The sequence below is a fragment of the Bison bison genome, unplaced genomic scaffold (genome assembly GCF_000754665.1).
Source record: "Bison bison bison isolate TAMUID 2011002044 unplaced genomic scaffold, Bison_UMD1.0 scf7180017864118, whole genome shotgun sequence".
NCBI lineage: Eukaryota > Metazoa > Chordata > Mammalia > Artiodactyla > Bovidae > Bison > Bison bison.
Window position 1 is genome coordinate 2,360,246 of NW_011494690.1, and position 14,119 is coordinate 2,374,364.

The 14,119-nt window shown below is 41.2% G+C and overlaps 1 protein-coding gene across 1 annotated transcript in view; it reads left to right on the plus strand.

The window, feature by feature from the left end:
• Positions 1 to 462: 462 nt before the first annotated feature.
• The window catches only part of SPPL2A (signal peptide peptidase like 2A), a 56,803-nt gene continuing 43,146 nt past the window's right edge, over positions 463 to 14,119 (plus strand). Inside the window, exon 1 of the mRNA XM_010839495.1 lies at positions 463 to 725. Coding sequence (XP_010837797.1) covers positions 660 to 725 — 66 coding nt within the window. The 5' untranslated portion in view covers positions 463 to 659. The remainder of the gene's footprint in view (positions 726 to 14,119) is intronic.

The window sequence follows — 14,119 nt, forward strand, 5'->3', positions numbered from 1 at the left end:
GAGAAGGGGACGACAGAGGATGAAATGGCTGGATGGCATCACCGACTCGATGGACTTGAGTTTGAGTGAACTCCAAGAGTTGGTGATGAACAGGGAGGCCTGGCGTGCTGTGATTCACGGGGTCGCAAAGAGTCGGACACGACTGAGCGGAACTGAACTGACCCGATTTGGGACACAGCATGAGAGTGCCTAGGACTGCTGAAGAGCAGATAAATTAAGACTCAGAACATGTAGGATTCTGGCTCGAACACCTGGGTAGTTACTGGGGAAGAGAACAGACGCTCCGCAGCTTCAAGGAAGAAGGCCTTGAAAAAGTCCCTTCGCCTGCCCGGACTTGGGGACAGTTCAGGTCAGGCAGCTGGATAGAGACACGCCCAGACACTCCGCTTGTGCCCGCCAGCGTCGGGAAGCTCCGAGAGCCTGGCTGGAGGCGCGCGCCGCCCCGGACTCCACATGGCTCGTGGGGGTTTCCGCGTCCTCCGGGCGGGGCCGGAAGAGGAAGTCGGCGCTGCAGCGGCGGCTCCAGCAGCCGCGGCGGCCCCACTCAAGGTCCGCGGTCCGACCCTTTCCCGCCCGGCCACCGAGGCAGCGCCGCGACGGGATCCGGAGCCTGCCCCGTTGAGCCTCGACGCGCCGCCCGGCGCCTACCCGTCAGTTCGATGGGTCGGCAGTCGCCGCTGCCCCCCGCCGCGGCCGCCCTGCTCTGGTGTTTCCTGCTCCCTCTGGTAAGGGGGGCGGGAGGGTTCTCGGGCCTCCCCGGGGCGGGGCCGGGCCCCCTCCCTCTCCCCCTCCCCTTCCCCCTCGCCCTCCTCTTCCTCCTCCTCCTCCTTCAAACCTCCCTCAACCCTGTCCCTGCTCCGGGTCGGCCTCCCTTCTCCGTCTCCTACGCGGCCTGCCGCCGTTTTTTTCTTTCTTCCCCTGACTTACTCGCTACTCCCTCTCCTTCCAGCCCCCATTCGCGTCGTTTGAGAGCTCCCAGTACCTATCCCAGAGAAAGCCATCTGCCCAACCCCTAATACTATTTTGACCTTGATGCTTCTCTATAGGTTTTCACAGTTCCAGGCTATTTTTAATTGACCTCTGATTTTATTGTCCAGCCTTTCTTACAGCTGTTTAACCTTTACACACCGCCACCGCCCCCCCGCCCCCGACCCTGCTCCGCCTCAAGCCCTAACTCTGAAAGAAGGAAAAATAGTATACCTGATCCCTGGATGTTTAGCGGTTCAAAGACTGCGCTTTAGTTTTGTTGCTCTTAAACAGATTCCCCCGCCCCCCCCTCCTGTGTTTCTGCTTCTTCTTAGTGTTCATTTGATTTCATTCTGGGGTTTTTTGGTAATATAATAATTCAAAATAATTTTTTAAGAAATACACCGGAGTAATTCTTTTAGTGGTTTTCAGTTCTCTGCCTAGTTTAAAGGCAAGGAGAGCCAGTTAAGAAATAACAACAAATATGTGTCCTCAAGTTTGTTTTCATAATTAGAGAAACGTAATAATGTCTTAAAATTAAACACCAAGTAGTTGGAGCTTCAGTAAGTGGTTGGGCAGGGCACCGGTGTTGTCTGTTTCAGTTTTTGTTTCTTGTAGACTTCCCGCCAGGGAGTTTTAAGTTGGAAGCTTTGATGAGCTTTATATAGAATTGCTGTGGTGTATGTCTGTCTAGTTCTTTCCATTAGAACGTGTAACTTTTCTGAAATAGTATATTTTGCTTACTCTCCAGTTTTTAAAGAATTACTACTAGTGAATGTATTCAGTGTGAAAGTGAAAAGCCAGATTAGAGCCCGAAGTGTCCTTGGTGTTTTCATAACTGGAGAAGGCAATGGCACCCCACTCCAGTACTCCTGCCTGGAAAATCCCATGGACAGAGGAGCCTGGTAGGCTGCAGTCCATGGGGTCGCTAAGAGTCGGACACGACTAAGCGGCTTCACTTTCACTTTTCACTTTCATGCATTGGAGAAGGAAATGGCAACCCACTCCAGTGTTCTTGCCTGGAGAATCCCAGGGACGGCGGAGCCTGGTGGGCTGCCGTCTATGGGGTCGCACAGAGTCGGACACGACTGAAGTGACTTAGCAGCAGCAGCAGCGGACGGTATTAGGAACATGAATGAGGGAATGTATCTAAAAATTGTTAGGGATGGCATGTGGGGAGCAGGATATAAAGAGAATAACAAAGTAGTAGTGTTGGTCTGAATCTTTGAGATGTTGTTTACTTTGTAATTAGACGTGTCCAAGTTAATTCAAATAGTATGTATATACACATAAAACTATAACGTAGGTATGAAGTTTTTTAGTGGTTTTGCACTCATTTTTATTCGAACTTATTAAGCTAATTGTAAGAATATATACCTGTGTATAAATTCCCACCTATCCTTTCTGAATGCAAATGAATAATAATAAGTACATCAGTTGCTCATAAACTCACACTGAAATTCTTTTTTAATTAATTTATTTTAGTAGAATAATTACTTTACAATATTGTGATGGTTTTTGTCATACATCAACAAGAATCAGCCACAGGTATACAGGTGTTGCCCCCATCCTGAACCCCCCTCCCTAAAATTCTTACTAAACTCACATAGAAATTCTCATTAAAAGCTCAAATGCCTCTTACAGGAAAAACGTAAACAAACTTTTCATTTAATTTCAAGTGCTTCACAAGCCTAAAAGTTTGTCCCAGTTCTAAATTGTAGCTAATTTGTCTCCCATATTCTAGATGTTATTCTTTTCATATTACATGTATGTATTTTGTCATATTTCAGTATATTAATCTTTGAGTTCAGTACTCCCTGGTTGCAGGGTTGTATGGGGACTTCATAACATTCTTTCACTCCACAAACAGCGTACACCTCTTATATGCAAGGAGCTGTGCTGGTAACTGTAATAAACTTGACAATACGTTTTTAAGTTGAAAAGATCTGTTTTAGTGCCAACTAGTAGTATTGATTTTCTGTTTCTTACTGATTTCTCAGTGGATTTGTTTTCTTCTTCACTCTTTCTTCCTTTAATTTCCTGAAATAATCTCTTGTTCCTTTCCTTTTCTGAGGAACTCAAATAAATCTCACATCCTTTTTCTCAGCAGGGAGCTCTCTCTTCTGTTTGCTGGATACCTAGTTCCTTTTCTTCTCTACTTTAACTTTTAACTTTTAATTGTTGCTGTTGTTATTTTAACCATTTTCTCCCTGACGCCTTTGTTTACTCCTCTTCCCTACTTTTACAGCTCTGGTGGCCTCTCTTGAGATCATTGAATGAATGATGCCAGCTTAATAATTTCATTTCTTCTTTCTGGGCTTTTGAAGCAGGCCCAATGGGGCCTCTTTTCTCTTGGTCATGTTAGAACAGGGTCATCATCCTCTTCTAGAAGCAGCACTTAATCTCCAGAAAGTGTCATATCTTTGTAGAAGAGGCAGAGGGTTTAGTATTGGAAAGGCCCTTTAACATCTGAATGACCTTACTGTGTGTCTTGCTTGCTCAAGCTACAGCACGTCTGGCTGTTTTAGCGACTTCTAAACCCGTTAAACATTTGAGTCTAGACTTGAAGAGTGCCTGGCAGGTAGTTAATTCTCTCTTGTCTTTGCCATAATTCCATAGTACATTTATCTTTCCTCAGTCCAACTTCCACTGCTAGCTCCGACTGTCTCAAAGTTCTGTTTCAAAGAGAATGAATGAAATGTAGCCTGGATCTGTTTTCTAAAATTGTTTCAAAGTTCTCTGAAGAATCCTGAGTCTTTCTCATAGTGTTTTATAAAAGTTCTATTCATGTTTTTATTACTTCAAATAATTTGAAGTGTCGTATTGATCTTGGGTGGTCTCAGCCTGCAGTGACTTGAGGCAGGATATCCATTCCTGGCCAGAGATGGAGGTTGGGCAGCAGAGAGTGCTGCTGCTAGACCAGCACTAGAGAGAGTCCCTACCACTAGACCACCAGAGCCAGTGGCCAGTGGCAAGGCCCTGTCCTGTCAGCTGTGTACAAATGAATTTCCACATAGAAACGGAAAGTGGTGAAACAAGTGAAGTGTTTACTAGGAGGAAAAGTGTACGTGAATACACAGGCAGGCTCAGAGAGTCAGGCCCTCGTGGTGGTTTGAAGCACTTTTATGGGGCATTTCTTCTGGGTTTCCTTTGGCTACTTAATCTTGCTTTTCCTGGTTCTGAGTCTGTATTTGGTATATCTCAGGGTCCTCCCATGTGTCCATGTGCGTCTCTTAGCCAAGCTGGATTCTAGCAAAGAGGCCTATGGGTAGTTGACATCACTTAAAATGAGGTAGTGGCCCCTCCCTTTTTGACCTCCAAAGAGCCTTTCTGCACATGTGTAGTCACAGAAGTCTCCTTGACTTCAAGAAAGAGAATATGGGATCTTCAACTCTTATCTAGGTAGTTGCTCCTCAGTCATCATGATTTTATGGAGTTTCTGTCCACAGGGGAGAAACTATTCAGCTGGGGCCCATCTGTCTCCTTCCTGAAGTGATCATCAGGATCTCCAGCAGAAAACTCTCTTGCTGTAATCTTCCTTCCTTTGATATACTGTACTAACTCAAAGAATCTTCTTTAATCCCTTCTCTGTCAACTTCCTGAGGAAAGTAGTTGTGTTCTCCTACCCAACCTATCAGAGACATGCTTAGCTGCTGTAGTGAACTGAATTGTGTCCTCCCAAAATTCATATGTTGAAGCACCAACACCCAATGTTGATAGTATTTGGAGATGGGGCCTTTGGGAGATAATTAGGTTTAGATGAGGTCAGAGAGTGGGTTTCTTGTGATGGAGTTGGTGCCCTTATGAGAAAAGACACCAGGAAGCTCACTGTCCTTGCCTTTCAAGAATATAGCACCTACACATACATTTCCTTAGCATCTCAAAATAATCCTGAGAGGAGTTTCTGGAAGATTACAGTTTGTCCTAGACCATATAGAAAGTCATCAAAAAGAGGACTAGAACCCGTGCTTTCTAGACATCTTTTTATATTTTTCCACTAAAAAATTTGTTTTTTGTTTTGTTTGTTTATTTATCAAAAATAGATCACTAGACTGATTGGATAAATTTGTGAATTTATTTTCACAAAAAAGGTCTAAAGATAGGAGAAGTCATGTTTATTATGTGTGTAATCATTTTTTATGATTACATTTAAATTTTATTAAAAATTTACCTGCAGTTCAATCTGTTTATAGAAATCTAGACCATAAAGCCTTCCAGTATGGACACTTACCCCAAAATACTAAATTAAAAAAAATGATTACCTTTAGGCCAGAAATTGCCAAACATTACCATGTCCTGTGGACTTAAATCAACTTGATTTATGGCTGGCCTTTTAGGCATTTGAGTTTATGACTTCTAGTATAAATCACAAATTCTATAATAGTTAAGTAGTAAGATTACTTAAGGAAAACCAAGGAGAAGTCTGGATCTAGGTAACAAATAGGATATAAGCCCCATGAAGGAGAAATTTTACCTGACTGATCCTCTGCTGTCTCCCATAGCACCTCATAGACTGCAGAGTATTGAATGGATGAAATAGTTACCTTGTTACTTCCCTGCCCCCTAGTATATCTTAGCCTGTTACATGTCCCCAGATTCTCCAAGTCTAAGGAATGATTCTGGGAATCTGCTTTCCCCATGGTGGCACAGAGACTCTTCTGATTCTCTGTAAATCTCTGTTGGGTGCCCAAGCTTCCATTGAGCCACTGATTAAGTAATTAAGATTTCACTTCATCTCTGAGGATCTTAGTGTACTTGATTTCAGTGCATCATTTCCTTAAACCTTGAATCCTGGAAGTAGTAGAAAGAATATAAGATTGATGATAGGATTTATTAGGGAGGAAAGAGGCATAATAGTGAGTTTGAAAATTACTTAGATCTGACTTTGGAACATCTATCATTCAGACACATAACCTCAATTCTGCCTTTCCTGTAGAGGTCATTTCAATTCTTACTGTATTGCTATTGACCTGAAACTCATAATCTGTGTAAAGAGAAAGAAGTTTGTAAAGAAAATGATACCTTCTACATTGGTCTGATATAAGGGTAATGTGCGGATGACTATTATTCCTGAGCATTTAACATTCAATGATTACATTGTAACTTTTAATCTTTTGGTTTAGAAATAAAGGGGATTTTTTTAATTGCTAGTTCTCATTTTAAATAAATTCTGTTTGTTAGCAAAACTTGCTCCAAACCTCCAGCCCTCATATGCAGTATTTAAAATTAGAGGAATAGTTTAATTTGTAGATTTTATGAAGAAAGATCACAGGGGGAGTTAATGTGAGAGTTAGTCACATTCACACATTGTTCTTTCAAACCAGAGGATTAAGTATGTCTAATGGATAGCAATACAAATAATGTGAAACAGGTTTAATTGACAGACTGTGGAGGTGGGTGGGGGAGTTGGGACCCAATGATACACATGGATAAGATTTTTGAGTGAACTTGTGGATGAAATGGTGGAACTTCTGGCCAAAACATGAGCATTGACTCTACCAGTACTCTAACTACGTACTGCAGTTATAGTGAGACTTTAACTTCTTAAGAAAATTCCTGGGAGGACCTCAGTAACATCTGGAAACCTGGTGAGTTTCACTGCTGTTTCACTGCTATCGGTAACCACATACTCTGTAGACAACATCAGAGCATCACTTGGAAGCTTGTTAGAAATGCATAATCATGGCCTCCTCCTAAGACCTGCTGGATCAGAATTTGATTTTAATAGAACATTAAATTCAGGAAGCACTGATCTATAATAAAGGATAAGAAATTGCTGCCCAGATTAGAGCATAATCTCTAGGCAAAAAGAATCATGCTTGACTAATTTGTTAAGGCTATTTGTTGTTATTGTTCAGTCCCTAAATCGTGTCTGACACTTTGTGACCCCATGGACTGCAGCATGCCAGGCTTCCCTGTCCTTCATTATCTTCCAGAGTTTGCTCAAATTCATATGTACTGTGTCAGTGATGCCATCCACCCATCTCATTCTTTGTTGTCCCCTTCTCCTCTTTCCTTCAATCTTTCCCAGCAAAAGGATCTTTTCTGATGAGTCTGTTCTTCGCATCAGGTGGCCAAAGTATTGGAGCTTCAGCTTCAGCATCAGTCCTTCCAATGAATTTTCAGGGTTTATTTCCTTTAGGATTGACTGTTTAGATTTCCTTCCTCTCCAAGAGACTCTCAAGAATCTTCTCCAGCACCACAGTTCAAAAGCATCAGTTCTTTAGCACTTAGCCTTCCTTATGATTCAACTCTCAACATCCGTACATGACTACTGGAAAAACCATAGCTTTGACTATATGGAACTCTGCAAAGTGACATCTTTGCTTTTTAATATGCTGTCTATGTTTGTCATAGCTTTTCTTTCAAAGAGCAAGTGTCTTTAATTTCTTGGCTGCAGCCTCTGTCCCCATTGATTTTGGAGCCCAAGAAAATAAAAGCTGTCACTGTTTCCACTCTTTCCCCATCTAATTGCCGTGAAGTGATGGGACTGGATGCCATGATCTTCATTTTCTGAATGTTGAGTTTTAAGCCAGCTTTTTCACTCAGCTCTTTAACTCTCATCAAGATGCTCTTTAGTTCCTCTTTGCTTTCTACCATTAGAGTGGTATCATCTGCATATCTGATGATATTTCTTCCAGCAATGATTCCAACTTGTGTTTCATCCAGCCCAGCATTTCACATGATGTATTTTACATATAAGTTAAATAAGCAGGGTGACAATCAGATTAGTCAAGCATGATTCTTTTTGCCTAGAGATTATGCTCTAATCTGGGCAGCAATTTCTTATCCTTTATTATACATCAGTGCTTCCTGAATTTAATGTTCTATTAAAATCAAATTCTGATCTAGCAGGTCTTAGGAGCAGGCCAAGACAAGGAGTACAGCCTTGACATACTCCTTTCCCAATTTGGAACCAGTCTGTTGTTCCATACCTGGTCCTAAACTGTTGCTTTTCAACCTGCATACAATTTTCTCAGGAGGCAGATAAAGTGGTCTGGTATTCCCATCTCTTGAAGGATTTTCCAGTTTTTTGTGATCCACAGAGTCAAAGGCTTTATCATAGTCATTGAAGCAGATGTTTTTCTGGAATTCCCTTGCTTTTTCTATGATCCAGTGGATGTTAGAAATTTGATCTCTGGTTCCTCTGCCTTTTCTAAATCCAATTTGTACATCTGGAAGTTCTCGGTTCACATACTGTTGAAGCCTAATTTAAAGGATTGTGAGCATTACCTTGCTAGCATGTGAAATGAATGCACTTTTTGCAGTAGTTTGAATATTCTGTGACTTGCTCTTCTTTGGGATTGAAATGAAAACTGACCTTTTCCAGTTCTGTGGCCACTGCTGAGTTTTCCAAATTTGCTGGCATGTTGAGTGCAGCACTTTTAACATCATCTTTTAGGATTTGAAATAGTTCAGCTGGATTTCCATCACCTCCACTAGCTTTGTTCATAGGCTTTTAAGGGAATTAAATGTATACAAGAGTAAAAGTTAACACTGTATTTTTCAAGCTTGATCTTGATCAAGTGAAAATAGACCAATTGGCAAACTGAAAAGATGGCATGGATTCATGATGGTGTGTATGTTAGATAAATTTTTAGCTAGAGAATTGTTATTTTGAAAGGAACGTGTAAAGACTTAAATTTGGAAAGTAGGTCCAATGCTGCTAGATACCTTTTGAAGGAGAAAGATAGAAGGCAAACCAAACTCTGAAATGCAGTCAAAGAAGAATCCTCGAACTGTGCTGTTAGCTTGGACAAGAATAGAAGGGCCTGTTTCCTAGATTAGTATTGGGCTGGTGAGTCAGCATCAGGAGACCTTGTGAACAGAGGCCAGGAATACAAACGCCTGTGCTTGGGACTACCAAGAGATTGGAGTATAAAGCAAGGATGTAGCCTCAAGAGACAGGGACATGAAGGTCAGCGCAAGACTGATTCAGTGTAAAAACACAGATGAAGTACAGCTCTTTTTGTATGTCCTTTTGTTTAAGGTCTGATTGGTCTGGGGGAAAATGGGGAGATCATGTACCTGCGTGAGTATAGTGTTTTCCATTACAGTTGGGTTATTTTTTTAGACTTGCAGTAATCATTTGACACTTGTCATACTAAAAGTTATTTAGGAAAAAAATGATCAAAATAAGCAACTATAACATTAAGATAGACTTGGTCTTCCCTGGTGGTCTAGTGGTTAAGAATCCACCTGCCAATGCAGGAGACATGGGTTCGATCCCTGGTCCAGAAAGATCCCATGTGCCATGGAGCAGCTGAGCCTGTGCACCACAACTACTGAGCCAGTGCTGCAAATTCTGCAAGCCATAACTACTGAGCCCACGACCCTTAGAGCCTATGCTCCACAACAGGTGAAGCCACTGCAATGAGAAACCTGAGCACTGCAATGAAGAGTAGCCCCCACTCACTAGAGAAAACCCACAAGCAGCAACAAAGACCCAGTGCGACCAATTAAAAATAAAGAACTAAACATTGTTTTGAAAAGAAGATGATATGGAATATGATTGAAGTCAAGTGATCTGGATAAAGTAAATTTGGCAATGTTCATGAGCAACAGACATCCCATGAAGTTTTATGTGAGATACATTTTAATCAGAAAAACAGGAAGTACTGCTTTACTGGTTCACACTGTGGTCTAGTAAACTTGCTTCCCTTGCACGTGACCTCAAGCAAGATGTGGAATATAAAGACATGGATGTGAGATTGATGATTCAACGGCCATGAAGAACACTTGACTCCATTACTAATGGTTGTAGGAACTGTCATTAAGACGGAAGGTTTAGGGTGAGCATTTAGGAGCACTTGTCATAGGGAAAGGAATTCCATGAAACTCTAGAGTCCTAGAAGTGGGGTTACTTGGAAGAGTGTAAGGAGAGCTGGACTGTAAAAAAAAAAGCAGAGCACCAAAGAATTGATACCTTCAAACTATGATGCTGGAGAAGACTCCTGAAAGTTCCTTGGACAGCAAGGAGATGAAACCAGTCAATCCTAAGGGATCAACCCTGAATAGTCTTTGGAAGGACTGATGCTAAAGCTGAAGCTCCAATACTTTGGCTACCTGATGCGAAGAACTGACTCATTGGAAAAGACTCTAATGCTGGGAAAGATTAAGGGCAGAAAGAGAAGAGGGCATCAGAGGATGAGATGGCTATATAGTATTATTGATGCAGTAGACATAAACTTGGGCAAGCTTTGGGAGATGGCAAGGGACAGGGAGACCTGATGTACTGCAGTCCGTGGGGTCACAAAGAGTCATGCATGACCAGGCGACTGAACAACAGCAATAAGGAAAAGATAAGTTCGAGTTTGGGATATTTAGGATGTGGGAGGAACTAATTGGGTATTAGAGAAATTTGAGTAGTGGTAGGAGACCCATTCCCAGTATCATGGCAGAAAGGGAGTTAACAGCTAATGCAGAGATATATGTGGCCAGTATTAATGCTGGAGGGGGATCTAGCTGCATAAAGGAACTTGAAGAACAGCAGAGTTGAAAGATGGCTGGTCTGGGTTTTAGAGAGCTCTGTTCTAATCTGGCCCCCAAGACCACTTGATTTTGATCATTTTGGACCTGTTTGAGCTATGAAGTAAAGGGACTAGATTTTGTTACCCTAAATCCCTTCAAGCTCTTGATTCTAAGCTTTTTATTAAGAGGATATTTTCATTACTGGTTGAAAATATAAACATTTTTTAAAGAGTTGCATAAAGTTACAGAAGACCAGCCCACAATTGATTACAAAGGAAAATTCAGATGTTTTGAAGCATGTCTCTTAACTGGCAAGATGTAAAGGAAGGTATCCTTCCACCATAGGGTCTTTCTCAGGTGATCTAGTACTAGCACGGGTGGACCACAAATCTCACCTGATTTGATATTTGTAATGTTTGAAGGGACACTGCATTTCAGGCCTCTGCTTCCTAATGTATTTGGCCCACAGTGATGTGGTTTCTGCCAGTTGGCCCTTGAACTGCGTGGTTTTGAACTGTGTGCGTCTGATTACACTTGGATTGTTTTCAATATGTATACTATGCTTGTGATCTACAGTTGGTTGAATTTGTGTGGAAGCAAATCTGTGGGGTATGAACATACCTGAATTTCGTTGTCTGTCCTGGAACCAATCTCCCTGTTACTGAGGGATGACTGCACTCTTGTTCCCTTATTGCTTTTGCTGCTCAAGGTTGAGTCCATAGAGCAGCAGCAGCAGGATCACCTGGGTGCTTGTTAGAAATGCAGAATCTCAGATTCCACCCAGACCCACTGAATCAGAATCTGCATTATAATATGATAACTAAATAATTTGTATGCACATTAAATCTTGAGAAGCACCATCCACATAGCTTTGGTTTTGTGATTGTTGTTGTTTAGTCACTAAGTCGTATCTTTGACTCTTTTTGCGACCCTCTGGACTGTGTAACCCACCAGGCTCCTCTGTCCAGGCAAGAATAGTGGAATGGGTTGCCATTTCCTTCTCCATGGAGCTGTGGTATTCAAACTTTAACAAGCTTCAAAATTTCTGTAAGGGCTTATTAAAAGTAAACTTCTCATTGTTTCTGATTGAGTAGATCTGGAATAGGGTCCAAGAATTTGCATTTCCAGCACCCTGAAGTGAAAAGTGAAAGTGTTAGTCACTCGGTTGTTTCCGACTCTGCAACACCATGGGCTACAGCCCACCAGGTTCCTCTGTCCATAGAAATTCTCCAGGCAAGAATACTGGAGTGGGTAGCCATTCCCTTCCCCAGGAGATCTTCCCGACCCAGGAGCTGAACCTAAGTCTCCTGCGTTACAGGTGGATTCTTTACCATTTGAGCCACCAGTGAAGCCCTTCCAATAGCCTAAGAACTACTAAAGCTTTTACTAGAGACTCTGTCTTTAATCATATTCTGTTTGTGATTATCTGTTTCAGGTTTGTTTTTAATCTTCCCAACAAGACTATAATTGCTTATTTAGTGTTTCTTGGGGGGAGGGGCAGCTTTATTGAGATATAATTTATATACCATAAAATTCACCCACTTAAAGTGAACAATTCAGTGGCTTTTAATACATTTACAGATAGGTGCAACCATTACTACAGTCAATGTTAAAACATTGACATCACCTCAAAAAGAAACCAAATAGATAGAGCACAGAGGATTTTTAAGATAGTGAAACTATTTCTTTTTCCATGTGATACTGTAATGGTGGATGCATGTCATTGTATATTTGTCAAAACTTACAGAATATAAAACACCAGTTCAGTTCAGTTCAGTCACCGAGTTATGTCCGACTCTGCAACTCCTTGGCAGCACACCAGGCTTCCCTGTCCATCACCAACTCCCAGAGCTTACTCAAACTCATGTCCATCACGTTGGTGATGCCATCCAACCGTCTCATTCTCTGTTGTCTCGTTCTCCTCCCACTTTCAGTCTTTCCCACCATCAGGGTCTTTTCCAATGAGTCAGTTCTTCGCATCAGGTGGCCAAAGTATTGGAGTTTCAGCTTCAGCATTAGTCCTTCCAATGAATATTCAGGACTGATTTCCTTTAGGATGGACTGGTTGGATTTCCTTGCAGTCCCAGGGACTGTCAAGAGTCTTCTCCAACACCACAGTTCAAAAGCATCAATTCTTCAGTGCAAAGCTTTTTATAGTCCAACTCTTACATCCATACATGACTACTTAGAAAAACTGTAGCTTTACTATAAAAAACCATTATTACAGTCAATATTAAAACATTGACATCACCTCAAAAAGAAACCAAAAAGGTAGAGAGAGCACAGAGCATTTTTAGGGCAGTGAAACTATGTCTTTTTCCATGTGATACTGTAATGCTGGATATATGTCATTATATATTTGTCAAAACCAGTAGAGTATAAAACACCGGGGGAGACTGTAAACTATGGACTTTGGGTGGTAACAAACTGTCAGTGTAGATTCATAGATGATAACAAATGTTAATAACAGAGGTTGGAGGGAGGCTATGAGTTTGTGTGGTAAGGAAAGATGTAGGAATACCATACTTCCTGCCCAGTTTTGCTGTGACCCTAAAGGTGATCTGAAAAATAAAGTCCATTTTAAAAAAGGGAAGAAAGAAAGAAACTTCATATTCTGGAGCTATCACTCCCATTCTCACCTTCTACCAAGCCCTAAGCAACCGCTAATCATCTTGTATTTCTCCTGCATGGTACAAGTACATGGCAAGGTGCTAGATATATTATTAATAATAATAGTTACCGTTTATTGTGAGCTTAATATGTGTTAACAGTTGCACGATCTAACTTAATCATTGTGACAGCTCTGTGAGATGTGGACATTTTTGTCATATTAGAGTTGAAGAGGGAATTCCCTGGCCATCCAGTGGTCAGGACTTGGTGCTTTCACTGCCAGGGCCCATGTTCAGTCCCTGGTTGGGGAACTAAGATCCCTCAAGCCATGCACCACCCCCCCACCCCCCACAAACAACCTAATGATGATGCCCAGAACAGGTTACATGACTTGTAACATAGCCAGTAAATGGTGAACTGCCATTCTATCCCAGACCTATACTTCCAAAAACACATGGAGTCTATTGTTGATAAACTGAATTTTCAAAGCTGTATAATCTCTATGAGAAATTTTACCAAACTATTAAAATGTAGTGGAAATGCTTAAATTATTTGGGTATATTAGCTTGTTCAAGAAATTTACTGCATGTTCCATAACCAGTACTATTCTACAATTTTGTGTGGGTGTCCTTTCCTCGCTTATACTAATCTTCCACTAAAATTTGTGTTTGCCTTAGTAATTCCCATATCGGTGAGTTTTGCTTATGTCAGTAGTAGTTTTCTACTATCATAGGAAGATTGTAGTCCCCCTGTAGCAGTAAATGTTACTCATAGTTGGACATCTTTGTATTTTCTTATACTTTTAAGCTTTTTAAAAAATCCCTTAGCTTTTGTAATTATAAAAGTAATGCTGAATATCATACATATTTTTATATACATACATACAATACCATATTTTGTATAAAAGGAAATAGTGTATATGTATCAATATGGAAAATCTGACATATAAAATTTAAATTTTATGGCTTAAAGACTTGAATATAAGACATGACACTTTAATTCTCTTATGAAGAGCACATCGACAAAACATTCTCTGACATAAACTTTACCAGTGTTTTCTTTGGTCAGTCTG